Source organism: Cygnus atratus, chromosome 2 (genome assembly GCF_013377495.2).
Source record: "Cygnus atratus isolate AKBS03 ecotype Queensland, Australia chromosome 2, CAtr_DNAZoo_HiC_assembly, whole genome shotgun sequence".
NCBI classification, from domain to species: domain Eukaryota; kingdom Metazoa; phylum Chordata; class Aves; order Anseriformes; family Anatidae; genus Cygnus; species Cygnus atratus.
The window spans coordinates 56,400,417-56,424,466 of record NC_066363.1 but is presented as its reverse complement, the minus strand read 5'-3'; the positions used below and the strand labels follow the sequence as shown (position 1 = coordinate 56,424,466).

General features: G+C 40.6%; 1 protein-coding gene across 1 annotated transcript in view; it reads left to right on the top strand.

Annotated features, from left to right (window-relative positions):
• Positions 1 to 24,050, top strand: part of CNTNAP2 (contactin associated protein 2) — a 1,162,302-nt gene that overhangs the window by 766,306 nt on the left and 371,946 nt on the right. The window contains exon 11 of the mRNA XM_035552545.2: positions 845 to 951. Within this exon, the coding sequence (XP_035408438.1) occupies positions 845 to 951 (107 nt within the window). The remainder of the gene's footprint in view (positions 1 to 844; positions 952 to 24,050) is intronic.

Below are 24,050 nucleotides of genomic sequence, written 5' to 3'. Positions count from 1 at the left end.
TTTAATAAAGGGGAAAAAATCTTTGAAATGATATTGCAGAGATGTCTCAAAGAAAAGAGATTTAATAGTTTCAAAGGTGAAAATACATGGTAACTTTTTTTTTTTTTTAACTGTGTGGTCAAACTCATGTCTTTGAAATCACATTTAGATAGTATTTCAAACAATAAATATATATTCTGCTATGACTGTCATCTGGCATCCCACTTTTTCTGCATTCCTCCCACTCTCCAGCAACAGCATAGCTGGAGAAGAAAAACAGATGGGTAGGATAAAACAGAGCAACATTTGCCACAAATCCCTGTGAAGAAAAACCTATTACACATTTTATAATGAAGCCTATACTACCTTGTTTGTTTTAATAATGCAGCATTAGTAACTTCCATCCTAGCCACCAATCTGCCTTCACTTTACCCCATTTCTGGCAAAAGAAGGATAAATAGCAACTCACTGGCATTCTTTCTTTTACTTTCAGTCAGTCACAGGACTGGAGTCCATGAGGCATGACACCACCTGCACAGCAGAAAGCAGTGTGACTTGTGATATTTTTGTTTTGACAGCTAAGTACCAGTCGTGTTTAGTTTAGAACCCTAATTTATTAAGTGAAAGTACTCCAATTTTATTCCCCTTTTTTTCTGTTTGTAAAGGGGCTTCATCAGAGCCTGATAAATCATTTATTGTGCAACTGTGTCTTTGGATACAAATTATCTTACTATGAAAGAAATAACAAGGATTAATTGCCAGGCAAGGACATGATGTACTGCTTGGGCAGCTCCCAATTTAGCCGTGTGTAAATCTTGATGCTCATTTAGTTTTCTCTCTATATCTTTGCATCTCATCCTGACAGGTGCGTGCCCAATCACTGTGAACATGGTGGCAAATGCACCCAGACGTGGGACATCTTCAAGTGCACTTGCGATGGAACTGGATACAGTGGCGCCACTTGTCACAACTGTAAGCCATCCTGCCATTTCAAAATTGTAATTGAGTATGGAAGACACTGATGTCTTTTGAGACATAAAGTTTAAGTCATCTTATCTGCTTGCTAAAGATTCTCAACCTTATTAAGAAAAAGTTGGTTTAAGCAGGCTCTGCCTTTTCTGCATAGAGCTGTATTTATATAGTACTATTCTGTATTGTGCAAGGGTCCAAAGCACATTGACCAAGCACATTGTCAGTCATTGCACTCTACACTTCCAAATGGACACAGTGAATGTGGCCTAAGCTTTTGGGGAGAACTGCTGACCACTGCTAGAGAAACATTGGTTCGGGTCGCTAATCCTGAAGCTTGTTTACATACTGATTTGTGGCCATTCTAGAATTAAATTATTTACACTTTTGTCTTGCAAATAAGACTATTTCCTATGAGCTCCACCTATGCTACAAAGAGAAGCAACAAGGACACATAGATGGCATAACTTTTCTTAAATCACAGTCACTAAAAAGGGAAGAACTAATAAACCAATGATGTGTGAACAGTTCTCATAACAGGATTTTCACCTGCATGTTATGGATAAGCAATGCAATAAGGCAAGTAAAAGGCACTGCTGGACTGCAGTATTGAAAGGGGGATTTGGAGTCTACTGTTCTGTTTTTAACTATAGGATGGGATATGTGATATAGGATAAGTATACGGCATTATGCTGTCCAGGTCATTTGGAGATACATTGTTTAGGACCTTACTTTTTAATTCAGATGGACTTTCTAACTTAGATGTCTAAACTTTTGTTTTAATTTTTATCTTTAAAAAAACTTACTTTATTTTTTATCACTTGGTACTACAATTTTAGAAGTCTTTTTTTTCCTATAAAAAAAAATGTTGAGCAGAAAGTTAGTCACTCAGTGGATGTTCTGTCAGAATGTGTGAGGTCTTGTGCTGTTCTGGAGTCTGGAATTGAATGGCTCCAAAATCAGTGAAAATCAAAAACTATAGTGTTGAGGTATAGGCTGAGATAACCTTAACTCTGCCCTTACTGAGCAGGCAATAGTTACCAGGATTTATAAGATGTTACAACTCTGTTTACAGTATTAATTATAGCTGCAAATAAAGAGGGGATCTGTTGAAACTTGCTAAAGGTCGTGGTTATCCTGTCCTGAGGTATAGGGCTTCAACTCTGCTGCAGTGATACTGACCTCATCTGTTCTTTCCTACTCGTGCACTGTGAATGTGTACTTGGACACGCTTGGTGTGCTACCTTTCAGCTCGTTATGAAATTTCTGATGTTTGTGACAATAATAGTACGAAAGAGATGCTGGAGGAGGAACGAAGTTGGAATGGTAGCTGGTGTAATATAAAAATAACTGAAAGCAATTTTAAACAGGATTATGAGTTGTATGAAAAGGCTATAAAATTTAGTAAATGTCGTGATTCTATGGAGAAGAAAATTGTTTAAGTACAAGCACTTTCAGTAACATTTTACTTAAATATAAAATTATGTTACAAAGCAAGTGGTTTTGTATTCTCCTGTAAAATGTTTTTCTCAGTGTTTACAATGTTTATGCTGGTGATGTAACAGGGCATTTCTTAAAGAGGTTAGAGTCAAGACTATATTAGTGTATATCTTAGCTCTGTACCTTATGATTTTCATGAATTTGAGCTTTGCTGAACTTAAAGGAACAAGTTCTGTGTTACCAAAGGTTTTTGTCAGGGAATTTTGCTTTGGCCAGGGAATTTCAACACTTTCCTAAGCTTTTGACCTGAAACAAGGCAAAGCTTTACAGCCTTGACTGAATTTCAAAGTAGTGTGTTAGGTTTCTTTGAAGTTGAAACTCAAAGACAAAATCAAGGGATGATGTCCTTGAAGTGAAACAGAGAAAAATATTTGCATGAAACCCTTGTGAATCAAAATGGCCTTGTTTCACATAGGTCTGGTCATAATATATTTATAGCATGATAGTGAAAACAACAGTTAGTTCAGAGAGGTGAAGTATGTGTTCTGGGGATGAGAACAGTGCAAACTACAAAACAGAAACAGTTACAGAAAGAGTTATTTCAGATTTGAAACTAACAATTCTGATGATATTGCCAATTGTGTAGATCTACCATGCATACCTGAATTTTAAGATCAGAAAATAATTTGCTTTTTAGAATAGGGCATTGTTATGTGAAGGCTATTCATCTTTCCAAGACAAGCCAAGATTTCCACACTCTGTGTCCACTATCACAGAATCGTCTAGGTTGGAAGAGACCTCCAAGATCACCTAGTCCAACCTATGACCTAACACTAACAAGTCCTTCACTAAACCATATCACTATCTTATTTTATTTTTTTACAACTACTAGTGAGTCGATGTAGGGGTTTTACCCGGCTGGACAGCTAAACTCCACAACAAACCCTCTCACCCCCCCCCTCCTCAGAAGAAGTGAGGGAGAAGAAAGTATGCTTGGAAAAAAAAAAAAGCTTATGGGTTGAGATAAGGATAATCTAATTAAAGAGAAAAAGATAAAAACAAACAAAGACCACAGAGAAGCAGAAGGAAGAAAAAAAAGTTCTCTACTTCCCATCAACAGGCAATGTTCAGCCATGTCCTGGGAAGCAGGGCCTCAATACGTGCAGCAGTTGTTTGGGAAGATACACATCTTCGTAACAGGAGACCCTCCCTCTCTTTCCCCTTTCCCACCTCTTATTGCTGAGTGTGACATCATATGGTATGGAATATCCCTTTGGTCGGTTTAGGTCAGCTGCCCTGGTGATGTTCCCTCCTTGTCTCTTGCCCATCCCCAGCCTGCTGACTGTGCGGGGTTTGGAGGGAGTCCTGGTGCTGTGCCAGTATTGCTCAGCAGTAGACACAACACTGGTGTGATACCAGTGCTGTTCTAGCTACAAGTGCAGAGCACAGCACTGTATGGGCTGCTGCACGGAAAGTAAACTCCATCACAGCCAGACCCTGTACAGTCCCAAAAGCTTAATGGTGAATTAACCAAAAATATTGAAGAGTTGAGTATCTCATTGCATAGGAAACACCCCAGAAATCTGCCATATTGTTTTTTCCTAACATGCTCAGTGCCCAGGGGAATGCTGTGGCCTAGCAAATACCAAGCTAGAACACCAGCTTTATCATTAGACAAGACAGAAAGGTAAATTAATGCTTAAGTATTTAAGTATTAAGATTTTAAAGATTTTTTAATACTTAAAAATCATTATTTACAGGTGTGAAAGAGTTAAAAATGGTCTTAAAAATGATTAAGATTATAATGAACATTAAACATAATCCTTACCAGCTTTATTGTATGAGCTAAATTTTAATCTCTGACTAACCTTTATAGCCTACTGAAGGCCGCCCTGCCATGCACATTTCTTAGAGACACATTTTTTAAGAGTCTATTGGTAAATGGTTCCTGGAGTCGTTGAGAACAGGAGCTTATTTTTCTCATTGCTTCTCCTCATCTCCATCATGTTGTTCAGATAACACCACTATGCTGTACCTTGCACAAACTATACATCTAGTTTTAGGCTCTAAGGTGCTTCCTTAAAACAAAATGGTATAAATTTACAAATGCGTATCAGCACAAATAGTAACTATTCAAACTTCTGTATCTCAGATTTTTAATATGCAGTATCACTTGATACATATGCAGTATTTCACTTGACTCTACATGTGAAAGAAACATGATAAAAGATTTACTGACAGTTTGCTATGACTGCGATCTATTTACCACCTCTTGCACAAACTTTGTCAGATTTAGAAAAAATCTAGCAGAACATATAAAATCAATTTAACCATTTGTCTTTTCCTAATTATTTCCAATAGCAAAAAAGTCCAATTTCTTCTCAGAAGATTAATCTTAATTATATTCATATTTACTCATATGAGACAAGCTATATTCTTTCTAAATTTCACTTTCAAACAAAAACTGTCCTTATTTTTACTTGTGTATGTCCACCTTTCCTTTGAGAATATCGTATGGGAAAGGGTTTGCTTATAAATCTTCAGTTATTCCATTGGGGGCACTAACCTCAAGCTCACCATCGGTTATCTGTTAGATCTGTAAAAGCAATAGGAGATCTGTAGTCTTAGATAATCACATCACTAGAAGAGGCAGACAGAAATTACACTGGAATATATTTTTAGAGTAGAAGTATGCTGGAAGTTTGGGGGGATTTTTGATTTTTTTTCTCCAAAATAAGTATTTGTAACAATGTGGTAAGTTTTTGTCTTAGATTCAACATAACAGATCCTGACCCCTGCATTCTCTGGCTTTGTCTCCTCATAGCTTGTCGTGAATGTTACCTTATATTTTGGAATGTGTTCCAGATTTACTGGGGAGTAAAGTACTGATCTTCCCTTGAGATGATGAATACATTAAGTGTCACTGAAAGTCTAATGAGCACTGATATTTTTTTCCCTAGGAATATTCACTTTCTCCCTACAATGAAATACTGCTTTAATAAGTAGTGTGTTTAGTGTTAAAATAAAGTTAAAAATAAAATTTGAGCAAGAAACTTCTCTACTAACACGCATTGTAGAGGCAGTGATAATTTTGATTCCTAATTATTGGTAAAATCAGTAATCAGAAAACCAAATTTAATCTGCATAGGCTGTAATGATTGGACTTATAGCAAGACTTCTGTTGATTACTTGGTAATAAATGATTTTCTTGTATTTCCAGAAAGGAGGAAACAACTGAAACATTCGACTTTCTACATTCAGAGTCTAGAGAAGAAAAGATGGCATTATAGTGTTTTTTTCTTGTCAGCATTTTGGGAAGTAGTCCATAGCAAAAGAGCAAATACATAATTTGTCAAAGATATGCTTTTAATCTTCACAAAAATAATAAAAGTAATTGTACAGATGCATAGTCATCACAAACAAGTAAAGTATGACTTTCCACCTCAGTAAAAACTGGGAAAGTTCTGAGAACAAGACTGAGATCATAAAAAGTAACTAACAGATTTGTTAGAAAAATAAATTCTTTTTTCTTTTCTTTTAGAAAAGGCAATGGGCTTGCAGTTTCACAGACAGATTAATGCATTATGCAATCAATAATGAGAGTTCTCTTTACAATTCACTAATTATGGAAACTTGTTTCTTCCTTATTTAACGGAGGGAAGAGAAATCTGGCAAACAACAGAAAAAATAAAATCTTTCAAAGAAAAGCAACTGCTGCAATTAATAACAAGCAACACTTATACAACTTGTTCAATGTGATCTGAGTGAAATAGGACAGACTGTCCACTAATAGTAAGGTTGCTTATGGTCTCATGAGTCAAGTTTTGTAACCATGAACAACACATAAATGCACTAATTATCATAAGATAATATATATGCAACTGAAGTGCCTCCAGGGTACAGCAAAATAATCCACTAATCCAGATGTGGAGAGTCATTAATGGCCAAAAAAAAAAAAAAAAAAACACAAAAAAAGTCTAAAGTTTGTAACATCTGCCAAGATGAAAGTGGTATGTATTTTTCCTCCGTAATTCCCCCCAGAACTTCTGCTACAGAATTGACCCTCGCTAGAACTAACAAAACCTCTGTTTAAATAATAATAATAATAACTTAAGGGTATTAAAGTATTTTTCTTCAGTTTATTATACTTTTGAATAACTGTAAACTCAATGTGGAGAAGACATAGTAATTTGATAGTAAATACTACCAGCTGGAGACTAGATCTTTCTCATCTGAGCTTTGAAAGAGGCTTTGAAAGAAACTTGGGTTTGATATCAATAAGAGTTGATGTTGATAGAAACTAGGAAACTAGTTGTGTTTCTAGGACAATATACAACCTTCAAAATTAAGACCAGAATAGTTTCCGGAGCCTGTTTGTAAAATCTAACTCTGTTATAGCTCTGCCTTAAGAAAGAAAAATCAAACAAAAACATATCCAAGAGTATAAAATTGGACTGAACAACTACGTTAAGATGATGTTCCTATCCTGTTCCTTAAGAACTCCCATACTTATTGGAGAAAAAAAAAAAAAAAAAAAAACCTCCAGAAGAGCTGCTGCAGTGAAGGTTCAAAACCTCCAGAAGAGCTGCTGCAGTGAAGGTTCAACAGGAAGGAACAGTGAAGGAACAGATGAAGTTTCTCAGAAAAAGCAGGAGGGATGTCCTGGCTAGCTGGGAAATAATAATTAAAAAATAAATAAAATAAAAAAATGGTCTCTTTGCATCCAAGGTAGTTAGAGACTCTGAATTTGTGACCTAGGATAAGCAAAGTAGATTTAGGGAGGTAAATGCTGTATTCAGGCTCAGCATTGTGTGCATGTGAATGTGTGTCTGAACAATGCTAATCTTAGAGTAGTAGTTGAAAAAGGGAGCTAGAATTTCTGAAATCTTTAGAGTCTTTTGTCTCTCCTGCTCTTAGTATTCTCTGAGAAAGCACTTTGAACAACTGATTGTTCTCAGTTGGTGAGATTGGTGTCAATTTATTCTTCTCCTTTCTCACACTCTGTATCTGAACTAGTTAAATGTTCAAATCTGATACATGCTCTGCAGAGCATCATTTCTAGCATGTCTGTCTCTTTGCTGTTGAGAATTCAACAAAGCTTGAATGTTTGAGAATTCTCAAAGCTTGTTTATAGAGAAACTATTTTGTTTACAGAAGCTTATTAAAAGGGTTGTATAATCAATATGCTAACTTCTAAAGCAGCTAATCTCTTTTCCAGTAACACTTTTCAAAGGAAATATCATAATTTATAGTAGTCTGTGTGGATTCATCTCCTGTTATTTATTACATGTTTTCAAGGGATTTAACATAATGCCTTTCTTGCCCTTCTAGGGATGCAAACTGTTATTGAATTATTTGTTTTAATTTAAAACGATAATTTTAAATGGAGGTGAAGTTGTTTGGTTTAGTCTTAGGTTTTAGAATCAGAGAATCATGTACAGCGGAAAAGACTTTCAAGATTATCAAGTCCAGCTGTCAACCTGACCTATCAAGTTTCACCATTAAACCACATCCCTTATTGCCACATCCACACTCTTAAATACCTTAAATCTCTCTTAATCACTTTTAAATCTCTTAAATACCCCCAGGCATGGGGATTCCAACACTTCTCTGGGCAGCCTGTGCCAATGCTTGACCACCCTGTCTGGGAAGAAATTCTTCCTAATATCCAATCTAAACTTCCAATGGTACATCCTAAGAACATTTCCTCGCGTTCTGTCACTTCTCACCCAAGAAAAGAGACTGACACCCTCCACACTGCAACCTCCTGTCAGGAAGTTGTAGGCAGTGATGAGGTCTCCCCTCATCCTCCTCCTCTCCAGACTAAACAACCTCAGTTTCCTCAGTCACTCTTCATAATCCTTGTCTTCTAGTCCCTTCAACAGCTTTGTTGTCCTTCTCAGCAGATGCTCAAGGACTCAATGTCCTTCTTTTACTGAGGGGCTCCAAATTGAACGCAATATTCAAGGAGCAGTCTTGCCAGTGCTACATCCAAGGGAACAATCATTTCCCTTGTCCTGCTGGCCACACTATTTCTGATTCAGGCTAGGCTGCTACTGGCCTTCTTGGCCACCTGGGCACACTGATGGCTTGTGTCCAGCTGGCAGCACCTGTGGGTCCCTTTCTGCTGGCACCTTTCCAGCCACTCTTACCCAGGCCTGTACCGATGCATGAGGTTGTTATGACCCAAGTGCAGCACCTAGCACTTAGCCTTGTTGCATGTAATGTGATTGGATTTGGCCCATCAATTTAGCCTATCCAGTTTCCTTTGTAAAGCCTTCCTACCCTTAAGTAGATCAATAGTTTTACTTAACTGGGTATCATCTGCAAACTTAGCGAGGGTGGACTTGATCCTCTCATCCAGACCATTTAAAAAAATGTTAAAATTGGCTGCATGACTGAGCCCTGAGGAATGCCACTGTTGACCTGCCACCAACTGGATTGAACTCTGTTCACTCCTTGAGCCCAGCCAGTTCTTCACTCAGAAAACTGTACATTTGTCCAAGCCATGAACAGACATTTTTTTTCCCAGGAAGATACTGTGGGAAACAATGGAAGGATCAACTCTCTTGACCTGTTAGTAATACTTTGCCTAATGCAGCCAAGAATACTGATAGCCTTCTTGGCACCAAGGGCGCGTTGCAGTCTTTCATGTAAAATATATAAACCCCAAGTCAATGCATTTTTGAGCTGTGCCTCCAAACCAGGAAAAGAAAAGCTTTGTGCTGTTTATATATATATTTTAGTTGGGAATGTTATGGTTTTTATGTTCTGTCCTCCTATATATATATATATATACATATTTATTTATTCAACCTATTCTTAGTTACAGAGCTGTAAGCTGTGTAGTTACTCACCTGCTACTAATTTATTGTCTGCTGAACTGAGAACTGCTCTGCACCATGTGCTTATAAAATTCAGAATGTGTAATAAATTGGAGTCAGCTTGTATGTTTATTGTATGTAAATGGATGGAATGTACCTTCAGGACAGAAAGGGCTGCAGTTCCAAAATGAGCAATAACATCAGTACTGCTTGGTGAAGGTTAAATAAAGAAAATGAGCATTAGGATGCAAAGCAGAATATGAATAGTCAACCATCAGTGATTATGTTGTAATTTAAATAAAATAAAACCAGCTGGATATGACCCAATCAGATAAGGTTTGAGAGAGAGTAAGGGGTGAAACTGGCCTTCAGGTTCTACCTGTTTATAAAGTTAGGCTGTTTATACATGGTTCTAAATTAGGATCAAATGTTGTGAGTTTTTAAGCAAAACTTCTACTAGGTAGGGGAAATATGTTTGGGGCTCAATGACAGTCTGAAATCAGTGAGTAATTTGGAGCATTTTCAGTCCCTGAGTTCAATGACCTAGTTCGTGTTTAAAACTGACCAAGCAATTGCCTGAATTTGCAGCCTGCATTTGGGAAAGCTTAGGTATTAGATAAGTTTTTGCAGGCAGCTATAACCTGTGCTCTGTTGTTATTCAGAATGCAGAATCAAGTATTATTTCCAGGGGACAGTTAAAAGAGAACATGCAATTAAGAACAGATAACTTTAAAACAGCTCATGTATGCTATAAAATCAAAGTCAGGATTAATCACAGCCTAAAAAGGACTCAGCGTGTAAAGACTTCAAAATTAATTAGCTTTTTCTTAAACTTCTCCATTAAGACAATCTAGCATATTGCTTACTTTAACTTAATTGCAAAAATAATAATAATAATAAATTAAGGTGCTGATATTAAATTCCAATTGACAGCCATTAGAAAGAAAAAAAAAAAAGGAAAAAAAAATGTTTTGAAGTCACTCCGTAATTCTGGCTCTCTCAGACAGGTGAGAAAATGAAGTTAGTGCAAAGGTCAATTGTAGAGAGGCATTGTAGCTGAAGTAATGAGAATTTCTTCAGATATATCTGTAGTGTTTTTTATCTCTGCACATACAATTAAAAAAAAACATTAAAAATAGACAAAAAATAATACATTCTATTTTTTAATGATGTCTTCCATTAAAGAGGCAGTATATACCAACAGATAATCAGACATTATGTAGGTTTTATACCATTTATGTGTACATTACTTAGGACAAAATGATTTGATAAATTCTACATTCTTGATTTTTCCATATGTGGAAGACACAGACAGACACAGACACAGATTTCTAGGTTGGAAGAGACCTCAAGATCATCGAGTCCAACCTCCGACCTAACACTAAGTACTCCACTAAACCATATCGCTAAGCTCTACATCTAAACGTCTTTTAAAGACCTCCAGGGATGGTGACTCCACCACCTCCCTGGGCAGCCCGTTCCAATGCTTAATAACCCTTTCGGTAAAGAAGTACTTCCTAACATCCAACCTAAAACTCCCCTGTCGCAACTTTCGCCCATTCCCCCTCGTCCTGTCACCAGGCACGTGGGAGAACAGACCAACCCCCACCTCGCTACAGCCTCCTTTAAGGTAACTGTAGAGAGCGATAAGGTTGCCCCTGAGCCTCCTCTTCTCCAGGCTGAACAAGCCCAGCTCCCTCAGCCGCTCCTCGTAAGACTTGTTCTCCAGACCCCTCATCAGCTTCGTCGCCCTTCTCTGGACTCGCTCGAGCACGTCCATGTCCTTCCTGTAGCGAGGGGCCCAAAACTGAACACAGTACTCAAGGTGCGGCCTCACCAGAGCCGAGTACAGGGGGACAATCACTTCCCTAGACCTGCTGGCCACACTGCTTCTTATACAAACCAGGATGCTGTTGGCCTTCTTGGCCACCTGAGCACACTGCTGGCTCATATTCAGCTGCCTATCAACCAATACTCTCAGGTCCTTCTCTGCCAGGCAGCTTTCCAACCACTCATCTCCCAGCCTGTAGCTCTGCTTGGGGTTGTTGCGCCCCAGGTGCAGGACCCGGCACTTGGCCTTGTTGAACTTCATACAGTTGACCTCAGCCCATCGCTCCAGCCTATCCAGATCCTCCTGCAGAGCCTTCCTGCCCTCGAGCAGATCGACACACGCACTTAGCTTGGTGTCATCTGCAAACTTACTGAGGGTGCACTGGACGCCCTCATCCAGATCATCGACAAAGATATTAAAGAGGACCGGCCCCGGTACCGAGCCCTGGGGGACACCACTTGTGACCAGCCTCCAACCAGATTTGACTCCATTCACCACAACTCTCTGGGCCCGGCTATCCAGCCAGTTTTTAACCCAACGAAACGTACGCCAGTCCAAGCCCCAAGCAGCCAGCTTCTTGAGGAGAATGTTGTGGGGAACGGTGTCAAAAGCCTTACTGAGGTCAAGGTAAACCACATCCACAGCCCTTCCCTCATCCACCAAGCGCGTCACTTTGTCATAGAAGGAGATCAGGTTCGTCAAGCAGGACCTGCCTTTCATAAACCCATGCTGACTGGGCCTGACCGCCTGGTTGCCCTGCAAGTGCCGCGTGATGACCCTCAAGATAATCTGCTCCATGAGCTTTCCTGGCACTGAGGTCAAACTGACAGGCCTATAGTTCCCCGGGTCTGCCCTCCGGCCCTTCTTATAGATGGGCGTCACATTGGCTAGCCGCCAGTAGGCAGCATGATCAATCTAGTAGGATTACAGAATGAGAATTAGCATATTTAGATTCAGTCCTTTGTGTTAGCGCTTCCCAGTGATTTAATTTTGGGGCAAGTAATTTCTCTCTCCCACTTGTGTGTTTTCTTTTTTTTTGTTTGTTTGTTTTGTTTTTTTGTTTTGTTTTGTTTTTGTTTTTTCCTTCCTCATTTGCACCATAGGAATAATGATGCTTTTTGTAAGTGCTTTAAGACTTACGAAAATCATTACAAGCAGAAGAGCTATTTGAAAAAATGAGAAGAAAGCTTGCAAAAAATCTCTTTTCATTCTAAAAGTTTAATGAAAACAGTTGGTCAATGTAAAATCAGACCCTCATTTATCATCTCACAAACTGGAAACACTAAATATTAGCAAACTAATGTTTTAACTCAAAAACTTATTTTGCACAAGACAGCTATACAAGAAAATTATGAATTGCTACTTTTCTTCCCGACAATGGCCAGATTTTTACTGAGAGGGAAGAGGATCTCTCAAAAAAATGCTAACTGCCTCCAGTTGCAGCTTCATAATAGTGCTGTTTTCTGTGATCTAGCTGGATGAATATATGAGACATTCATATTGAACATAGAAGTACAATGGAAAAAACAGACTCCCAAAGACCTCTGTGTTTCTTCTAGTTTGACTGAAGAAAAGGGTCATAATAAGGATTTTGAAAAGGCTCTACTTTCTCCAGCAGATTCTCTAGGGCAGGTAATCACCTCTGTGTCACCCCTCAGGTATAAGACTGGTCAGTTACCTAAAAGTCTCTGAGAATTTTGAAGCTTTCTTTAAGAGGAGACACCCATCCATACTGGAATATAGCCTTGAAAATGGAAAGTGATATAGACCACCTCAGGCTCTTCCTGGGGTGGAGGAGAAGCAGCTGAGCACCCCTTCCTGAATGGGCTACTGAGGGTAGAACCCAGGTTCTAAGCAGACTTAGTATGTCAGCTGTCATTAATATATTAGAGCTGACTCTTTGATGGGTAGTTTTTGTTCAGGGGAAAAAGTGTGTTTTTCTTGGGATGTGGTTATGTTTTATGCATGAAAGCAATAGAAAAAAAATGCATTTTCATAGAATCATAAAATGGCTCAGGTTGGAAAGGACCTTGAGGATCATCTAGTTCCAACCCCCTGCCATAGGCAGGGACACCACCCACTATATCAGGTTTCCCAGGACTTCATCCAGCCCAGTCTTGAACACCTCCAGGGATGGGGCATCCACAACCTCTCTGGGAAACCTGTTCCAGTGCCTCACAACCCTCTGAGTGAAGAATTTACTCCTAACCTCTAATCTAAATCTCCACTCTTTCAGTTTAAAACAATTCCCCCTTGTGCTGTCATTGTCTGAGTGAAAAGTCACTCCCCATTTTTCTTATAAGCCCATTTTAAGTACTGAAGAGCAACTATGAGGTCACACCAGAGCCTTCTCTTCTCTAGGCTGAACATCCACAGCTCTCTCATCCTTTCTTCATAGGAGAGGTGCTCCAACCCTCTGATCATCTTTGTGGCTCTCCTCTGCACCTGCTCTAACAGCTCTGCATCCTTCTTGTGCTGGGAGCCCTAGATCTGGATGCAGCACTCCAAGTGGGGCCTCACAAAGGCAGAGCAGAAGGGAACAATCACTTCCCTCCACCTGCTGGCCACTCTTCTGTTGATGCAGCCCTGGATGCAGTTGGCCTTCTGGGCTGCAAGCATGCACTGTTGACTCATGTTGAGCTTTTCGTCTACCAGAACCCCCAAGTCCTTCTCTGCAGGGCTGCTCTCAATGAGTCCTTCTCCTAGCCTGTACTCATGTCTGGAATTGCCCCGACCCAGGTGCATCACCTTGCACTTGGACTTGTTGAACCTCATTAGGTTCACATGGGCCCATTTCTCAAGTTTGTCCAGGTCCCTTTGGATGGCATCACTTCCTTCTGTTGTATCAGCTGCACCACTCAGCTTGGTGTCATTTGAAAACTTCCTGAGGGTGTACTCAATTCTACTGTCTATGTCATTGATGAAGATATAAACAGTACTGGTCTGAGGACAGACCCCTGAGGGACACCACTTGTCACCAGCCTCCACCACTCTCTGGGTGCGACCTTCAAGCCAACTCCTTATGCACTGAATCATCCACCCTTCAAATCCATCTCTCTCCAATTTAGAGATAAGGGTGTCATATGGGACCTTGTCAAATGCCTTACAGAAGTCCAGGTAGATGACATCGGTTGGTCTTCCCTCCTCAACTGATGCAGTCGCTCACTCATAGAAGGCCACCAGATTGGTCAGGCACAATTTGCCCTTGGTGAAGCCATGCAGGCTGTCCCAGATAACTTCCTTGTCTTGCATCTACCTAGATATTTCTTCCAGGAAGATCTATTCCATGATCTTGACATGCACAGAGGTGAGGCTCACTGGTCTGTAGTTCTCCGGGTTCTCCTTTCTACCCTTTTTAAAAATGGGAGTGATGTTTCCCTTTTTCTAGTCACCAGGGACTTCATCTTACTGCCAGGACTTTTCAAATATGATGGAGAGAGGCGTGGCAATTCCATCAGCCATTTCCCTCAGGACCCTGTGATGCATGTCATCAGGCCCCACAGACTTGTACCTGTTCAGTTTCATCAGATGGTCTTGAACCTGCTCTTTGCTTACAGTAGGAGGGACTTTGCTTCCCTGACCCCTGCCCAGAGGTTCAGGGACTCGAGAAACATGGGAAGCCTGACTGGCAGTGAAGACTGAGGCAAAGAAGCTATTGAGTACTTCAGCCTTTTCCATGTCTGTTGTTACCAGTTCTCCCTTCTCATTTATCAGAGGAGATGTGGCCTCCTTACCCTTTCTTTTCCAGCCAGTGTACCTACAGAATCCCTTCTTGTTATTTTTTGCATCCCTTGCCAAGCACGGTTCCATCAGTGCCTTGGCTTTCCTAATCCCATCTCTGCATATCCGGACGGCATCCCTGTACTTTTCCCAGACCACATGTCCCTTCTTCCCCTGCCTGTGCATTTTGTTGTCATGCCTCAGTTTGACCAGCAGGTCCTTGCTTTGCCATGCTGGTTTCCTGCCCTCCCTGCTTGATTTCTTACACATGGGGATGAAGAGTTCTTGCCCTCTAAGTGTCCTAAAAGAGTTGCCAGCTCTGATCAGTTCCTCTGTGCCTAAGGACGGTTTCCCAGGGAATCTCATCCACTCATTCTTTAAACAGTTGGAAGTTTGCTCTTCTAAAGTTCAGCATCTTGACTTTGCTCTTTTCCAAGCTCATATTCCTAGAAAACAAAAACATCAGCCAGGGTGTAGTTGCTTCGACCAGACTGCCTCCCGTCATAACCTCTTTAATGAGTTCATCTACATCAATGAGAAACAGGTCCAGTAACGCTTCTCCTTTGGTTGGTTTATCCAATACCTGGACCAGAAAGTCATCCTGAACGCACTCGAGGAATCTCCGGTATTGCTCACGGCCTGCTGTGTAGTTTTCCCAGCAGACATCCACATGGTTGGAGTCCCGCATCAGGATGAGAGCGTGAGAGTGACGCTTCTTGTACTTGAAGCAAGAATGCTTCATTCACAGGCTCCCCTTGATTGGGCAGCCTGTAGTATACCCCGACTACAAGGTGTCCTTTATTGTTGTGGTCCTTTCAACCACAAGCTCTCAATCTGTCCGTAGCTGTTTCTCAGAGGCATTTCTTTGCAATCAATCCCTTCCCTAATGTAGAGGGGAACACTCCCTCCCCTCCTTTCCTGTCTTTCTCTTCTGAAGAGCTTGTAGCCCTTTATTCCAGTGTTCCAGTTGTGTGATCCATCCCACCACATTTCCATGATAGCGGTCAGGTCATATTTGTGTAATTACACCATGTTTTCCAACTCCTCTTGCTTGTTTCCCATGCTGCATGCATTGGCGTAGAGGCACTTTGGCTGGGCTATCGGTTGCATCACATTTCCAGAAGAACCCTTCCCTTTTGCTTTGGGGCAGTTCACAGGTATTTCCCTGTTGTTTCTTAGAGTGACAGTGTTCTCAGGTTTCCTTTCTTCACTCAGAGGTACATCCCCTTCACTCACTGCATCCAGTTTAAAGCTGTCATGACAAGCCCAGATAGCTTACTGTCCAGAACACTCTTGTCCCACCTGGTCAGCTGCGCCCCATTCAGTGTCCGCATGCCTGGTTTCTCAAAAGTGCATCCAAGACCGTAGAACCCCAAACCTTGAGCGTGTCACCAGCCTCACAGCCAATCATTCATTTGGTCCGTTCATCTCCTTCTTCTTGGATCCCAGTCACCAACTGGGAGGACAGAGGAAAATACTACTTGTGCTCCTGATCCCTTCAACATCTTTTCAAGGGACATAACGTCCTTTTTGATATTTTGGAATCTCCTTGTCGCAGCATCATTTGATCCAATGTGAAAAAGTAGGAAGGGGTGGTAGTCTTTGGGACCTACCAGACTTGGTAGCCTCTTTGTAATATCATAAATATGGACCCCAGGCAGGCAGCAAACCTCTCTGGAGAGATATTCCATGTGGCAAATGGGAGCCTCAATGCCTCTCAGAGAGGAGTCTCCAGTGACTAACACCCTTCATGCCTTTTTTGTGGCAACGATTCTGATGCAGATGGGAGACTGAGCCAACTTTGTGTGAATGTCCTTTCTGAGGTTTTTACTAGTTCTCTTGGAGTCTCCTCTCTCCTGCCCGAACATCGTATCTATTGTGCTGAGGCACTTAGGGGCAGGGGGGAGACTCCTCCTCCAGCTCCAAGCAGAGACAAGGGTCCACTCTCCCTTGTCATGTGAGTCTTTCACAGGTGTTGGTTCAGGGCTGCAAGCTTGTTTACCTTCCCCTTGCCAGGACTTAAGGCAGGGCTGTTGCTCAGACCATCTCAGCACATAATACTATTTGTCAATCTCCTGCTCAGATTCCTGGATGCTACGTTGCCTGGTGAGTTCCTCTCACCTCAGGAGAGAGAGCCTCGGGAGGTCTCTTTGGGTGTAGGCATCCAACCGGGGAGGTTGTGGCCCCCCTGTCTGGGTTTCAGCCTTAGCCTGGCAGGCTTGGTGGGTGGACACCATATCTGTTGTAGTAGAAGGCCCTTCCTCTGCTGCTCCCAGAATACAAAATGATCCAACTTGCTCCCTGCCTGCATGCACTGCCGCCCTGACTGCCACGCCATGCCCTGGTTGCTCACGCTCCCCAGGGGCTGCCTTTGTACAACAGAGGAGGGCTGTGTCTGGCTCTGCTCAAGCTTCGTCAGCCGCCCTCGTGAGGGCTGCCGGGTCCTTGCGGCTGCCTCGAGGGACCTCCATGTAGGGAACCCCCTGCATGCTGCAATCCCCCACTCTGCTGCAGAATGCATCTGCCCTGGAGCCGATCGCCTCAACTTATCAGAAGACTTTACCTCTTCTTATAATATTAAAGGCTTCTTGTCTCATGTTGGGCCTGGCTGGCAACTCTGAAAGAGTCAGGAGTCTTTTGTCACAAGCTGAACCCAAGACTAAAGTTTTGCACTTGTGGAAGAAAATGGACAGCAAGGGAAAGGACAAAATACAGAAATTCACGTGAAGGGTAACAAAACATGGTATCTTGGTTTCCTTCTGCTTTGATTGCTTTAGAACAGTGTTTTATGTGATTCCTGTGGGGTAAGCAGGCATTTTTGATTAAGGACAAATATTTGGGTTTTGTGCATTATAATTTGCCTTTATAATTAGAAGGACAAGATTTAGATTTACAATAGTATCTGTGTGGCTCTAGTAGTAAGTAGCCACAGAAAATATTTATTGTCAGTCCTCTTATGCCACTTCTCTTTCCACAGTGTATATTGTAGATGGTATTTTTTGATACAGCTTGGTTCTTGTTTATGGATGCTTCCTTTCTCAACCATCATATTCATATTCCAGTATACTCAAGCTTCTGTAATTGTCCACATTGACCCTTGTCACCTGCGGGCAAGAGCTGAAGAGTTGTGATGTTTTTCTTTTACTTTTAGTGTCTTTTTTTTTTTTTTTGAGTTTTATGCTCCTTTGTAATTTAAATGGATGACAATGCAGGCAAAAATATAGGACCAATATCTGTTAGCAGAAGTAGGTGTTAGATATCAGTTATATTTCATAACTGTTGCTTTGAAATTTCACCTTAGCCTAGACAGCTATGATTATCTTGGTTAGACAAGTCTTTTGGCAGAAGTAATGACAGGTTGAAAACACTGGAACTCATCAAATATTTTATTTAAGCCTAGTGAATCCTGTAACTCTGTTTACTTTACAGAAATGTGGAGATGCTACTGTTTCATAAAAACTGTTTTTGTTTATATTATTAGAAGTACGTAAATGTGTTTATGTTTGTGGTTTTTTTGTTGTTGTTGTTGTTTTTTTTCCTCAGTAGAAGTCTTAGTTGTACAGCTCATCTAACACCACTACTTTTGTTTTACTGCAACCATAGAGTCTTTCTTTGAATCTCATCTTGCAAATTTTTAAGCACATGTATCCCTATGTAGCTTTTACATTAGGGAATATGGATGAATTAATCATCTGATCACTTGTTTAGAAAGCTTTCATTTTTTTTTTCTTGTGACTGTGGTTCTATTTTATTTGCTATGCTTTCAATATGGTTTTATATTCAGAAGGAATTAATAGATGCTCTGAAACCCAGAGGAAAATGTAACACAATTTCTCACTACTTTTGTTTTATTTGAAGCTATATCTGGTACTGCTACTTGAAGACAATGCAGAAATCACTGCATTTCTGAGATGCATGCTCAGTCTAACTGAGCTGTACTGGCTTGTTAAGCCTTTTTGAAATTCTTAACTAGGCTCCTTTTCAAATCTATTTTTGTTTTCTTCATTTCCATGTTTCTGAATTTCTTTGTGCTTGCCTATCAACCTCAGCAGTTTGTTTCTTTCTTTTATTATTTCTTTTCTAATCATCTGCTCACATCATGTTTCTTTTCACCCACTCTTTTTATTTGCTTTCTTCCAGCAGTTTAGATGACAGTCATGAAACATATTCTGCAGATTAAAAAGCTGTATTGGACAGAAGTTGAGAGCTTCACCCAGGTCCTAATCACTTGAACTACTTATCAGGCAGCATGTTACTAATAACAGAAAAAGATGTGTTGAACATCACTGTAGCTGAGATGCAGGAATCTGTAGGAAGTTTAACTGCAACAGTAGATAAACGGGGAAATGATCACAGGAGTTAAGTTGTGTACTTTGACCTTGCATGACATTTGACATGTATTCACTATGCAATGCTTTCTGTTAGAAGAAAGCATGTCATGCCAGATCAAACAACCCAAAAGAGGCAAGGCTGCTGCAGTTCAGTGTCCTGAGGTCCAACCAATAGCAAGCCTAAAGATAGGCTTTGTGTGCATGTGTGCGCAACAGGCACCCATATACACAACATACATACATAACTGAGCAGGATGGAGGTCCCCCTGGAAGGAGTATATATACATAAGTACAGGTCAGTTCTCTCCAGCATCTGGGCTCAGAGACATGGTCTGCCCATTGGCTGGTGCTGGATCCCAATCTCCCCAGCTGCTGACACCAGGACATACAACACCTGAGGTGGTAGTCCAACTCCAGTTGCTGGTGCAGACCATGGCATGCACACACACACACAGCTGGCCAGAACTTTCCAGGTCCCTTAGGTGACACCTCTGCTCCCTATGCACTCACTCCCAGAGATACCTAGGCACTCTCACGCACAGAGCTAGTCATTAGAGACCCACTAATCCTCCCTTGCTCCCAAGCCGCTTTCACCTGGTTGCTAGCTAGTCTGGTGCAATCTTCATTAGCCGTCACACACCTGTATTGATCCTGTGTCTGTCACCATGGACACAGGGGCCCTCCAACCTGTGGTCTGACTCCAGATGTTGACACTCACACCCCCCATACACACATGCATACAGAATAGAGAGTCTGTCAACCAGGAAAAAGTTAGAAGGCAATTTGATAAGAAGGCAGGACAGATTGTACTGTTCATGTGCAGAGCAAAACCAGACAAGTGTACTGACCAGCTAACTATTTACACTTTTCCCTCTTTTTCTCATGCTTTTTCCTTCTCCAGGTCCCCTACCCCCCTCCCATTTCTTGCCTTTGATTCTTTCTCTAAACATCCTGTATGTCCTCTGTGATCCTAGAGTGCTCTTCCCCTGCATCCCATGATGTATCCTACCCCTAGACGGCAGCCCCCTTAGTCCAGAATGTTTACGGGAGAGCTGCTCCCAGTGACTCATGGTGATGGGTGTCACACCTGGACACTGGGGCTGATGGTTCTGCTGGGACAACTGCAAGGAGGACCCCATACAGGACGTTCATTTCTCTGTAGTCCTTGATTTGGGTTGATGCCAGCCATCGTGTCCCTGTGCTCCTTTGGGATTGTGCAGATGGGTCTTTGAGCTGGTGGCTCCTGTGATGGGCCTGGGAGCAGATGGGCAGAGGATTATTTGGGTTCCTCTGCTGCAATTGCATGTCTGAAGTCATCTGTAGGTGTGCAGATGAGCTTTCAGCACACTTTCCTATGGTTCCATGCCCTCAGTAAACAGTCTAAATACATACTCTGAAGTGCTGCTATTGAAACAGCAGTGAAAGAGAGTACATGCCAACCAGTGCAACCTCCAATCTATGTTACTAATTTCACAGCTCATCCATTATGTGAATGAGATGTGAAAATGATTTCCAGTAAGTTGCCAGGACACAATCATTCCCACTTGAAAGTAGTAGAGAGAAAAATATGAAAAAAGAGACATGGAGCAGATGTTTCTGCTGACATTTTTTTGGCAGTTAAAAAAGTTGAATTCTGTTGGCGTTGTGAATTGCTCAGTGATTTATGTAAATGACAAAGATGATGCATTGGTTCTAAATTGATGTCATGTTGATAGAGGGTGTTTTCATTGAGATAATGTAAATGCTGATATGAGCATTTGTTTTCATAATGTTTTAGTTCTTTTCTGTTTGTGGAAACAAGTGCTCAGTTTCTCCAGAAAACGTTTGCTTAGGTGTCTGTAAATCTGTGTGTATAGCCATTGTTTTGTAGGTAATTTAATTTTTATTGTTGGTGTGTGTATTTTTTTGTTGTTGTTTGTTTGTTTTTTCAAATATAAGTTTTTGATGTAAGGCTTTAATAATGCTTATTTTGTTTGACCAGTAATATCTTTTTTAATAATTTGAATAAGTTTTATGCCAGTGAAAGTTGTACTAAGTATGGTCAAGCAAGGTACCACATTTTCCTCCATGGGATTGCAGATTATAATTGTTACAGAGACAAAACTATTTTGGGAACAGAGGTGGTGAGGCTTGGGAGAGGGTCAGGAAACAGTGACAAAAACAACTGTCAAGGCCTGTAAAAGTAACAATTAAGGTTCTTTAAATTATCATGGGAATAATGCATTTTGGAATTAGTGTTCATAATAAAACCCGACATTATAATCTCTTCACACTCTGTGAAGAGAATGTATCTTTGTGCAGGTGGGCATTATTTAACATTGATAAGGAAGTTCAGGACTTAAGATAGACCAAACGCCTTGTTATCCAAGGCAGGAAAGAACCGGTATGAACATGGTGGGGAAAAAAATGTAGTTTTACTGTTTGTAACCACTCATAGACATCTTGTATTAAAATAATATTCCAGATATTTCCATAACTTTTACCTAAATTTACATCTCCCCTACTTTTGGCCCTCATATAATTTGCTAAGATTTTCATTTCTGTATTTCAGTACACTTCATATTGCAATCAGGTGTTCATTTTACACAGCTGGGAAATTGTGAATTCAGGCTTGCACTTTGTCTTCTCTTCTCTTTTCTATTGCCTTGTCAATACAAAGTAAGTGGGAGTGGGAGCAGAAATCATACCCTTTCTTCAGGGGCATGGATTTTTCAAGTTTAGTCTTTATACCAATCTTGAAACCTTTTGCATGGAAGATTGTGTTGGTATCGGTTGTTCTCCTGTTGACTCCAGCTGGAGAAGACTCAAACTCAGCATCCCTGAAGCTTTCTGTGGCTGGAACCAATGTAAAACCAGCACAAGTACTGTGAATATCCAATAGTTTCTTTGTCAGTCTTCCCCCACCAGATGCAGTGCCTGGTTATGGTTTACAGCTACACAAATGTGCCAAACCATCCACATTTAAGATGAATCCATGCCGTATGTGGAGCTTGGCCTGACTTGCCATTTTCAGTTTCAAATGTTTATATCCTGAACAGTGTTTATTTCAGTCACGGAAAACCATATCAGAATGTGGTTTTAATAAATGTGTTTGTCTGTCCTTGAATGATAAGTCATTCTCCAAAGTACCTTGTTAAAAATTGGTGTCCAATTATACTTCTTTCTTGAGATGTCTGTAGGCTGACATTGTTACAATGGTGCTAATTGCCTAATTTATGGCTTCTAATTTTAAATCACTGCTAGGTTTGTTAAAAAATCCATTTTTGATCAGGCATTTGTTTCTAAATTCATTTTTCTTCCCTCCACACTCCCCAAAGGAATGAAAGAACAACCTTAACAGAGGAACGGAAACAGCTTTTTGTTTGCTATAAAGGGAATGTTTTTCTTCTATATTTATAGCAAATTCCTGGGTAGAACCACTTTCTGGTAACTCATTGCAGTTTTCACCCCCATGGCAACAGAGTTCTTTATTATCCCAGTGGCAAATAAAATCATGCTCTTTCTTATCCTACCTTCTGCTTTCCTCCCTTGGTTACCACAATGGTAATTGCCTTGTTTATCACCAGCAAAAATGAGCCTAAAGTCAACTTGACACAAATTTGGCAAATTTCCACACATCTTATTATTTTTATTTTTCTCTGTGTTTTAATTTCCTTTCAATTTCTACAGGGCATATTTGAATATTGCACTAATAATGAGAATCCTTTACAAGTTCATTAGCTCACAGTAGGAGGGGAAGGGAGAGTGTGAGGCATGTACAGCAGCTGGGAAAGCAGCAATCCATAACTTCAGAGCTTTAAGAAAGATGAAGCTTAGATCAATGGCAGCAGGAAGAAAGCTTGTGCTCAGTCACGAAGGATGGAAAATTTTAGCCATGTGACAACCAATGCAGCAATGGCCAGAAATGTACACTGGTCCAGCCATAAGCACCATAATTCCATCTGTTGGTTTACCTTCACAGAATCACAAAATGGTTAAGGTTGGAAGGGACCTCTGGAGGTCATCTGGTCCAACCCCACTACTCAAGTAGGGATACCTACAGCAGGTTACCCAGGATCATGTCCAGGTGCTTTTGAAGGTCTCCAAGGAGGGAGACTCCATATAAATGAGAAGAAGCAAATTCAGACAGATATAAACAGAATCTGGCAAGCATCTATTTATTTCACAAAGTGTCTTAGGATGCAACCATTATTAGTAGACCAGCTTTTTCCTGTTTGTGGTCATGCTTGCTAGACTTTGGATGATAAGAACTGTTTTTAGTTATCACATTAACTGTAGTTACAAAAGTCATATGTAGTTGTGTTTTGCAATACATGCCTAGTTGTCTAAATTTGTATAGTGCTTGGTTCAGCAAACCTAACCAAGTAAAGTTAGCAAAATGAGATATGGATAATATAGAGTACTTCTTAAAATTAGCAGAAATGGACAAGAACTATGTGGTGAGAACTATGAAACCTTAAAGTGAGTTTCATTGTCTCAAAGGGGGGAAATTCTAGTCTTACACTTAAAAGAACAAGGAAACCTTGAAGAGAACCAGCAAACTGGTAGCCTTGAGCTAGCAGAAGCAAGGGAGATAAGTGATGAAAGCTAGAACAACTGAACAACCTTTTCCTGGAACATCTTGTATAATGATGTAATAATTATTTAATTATGTTAATAATGGCAGAACTAAACCAGGGTTAAGATAAGGTTAAGTTATCTTGCATTTGAACTTCCATGAGTAAAATAGCTGTGCTGTGTGTAATAGGTTCTTACTAATCTCACATGGCCACAGTGCAAGGATGGTATGGTTTTGAGCTCTTAGAATTCAAGTTTGAACTGCCCAACTGCAAGAGCAAACCAAGGGCCCCTTCAATGGCTGTATCCCAGGAACAGAAAAAAAAAAAAAAAAGTCAAATATTAATTACACACTGAAGGTGTGTAGAGATGCTAGGGGCTATGCTTTCCTTTAGGACT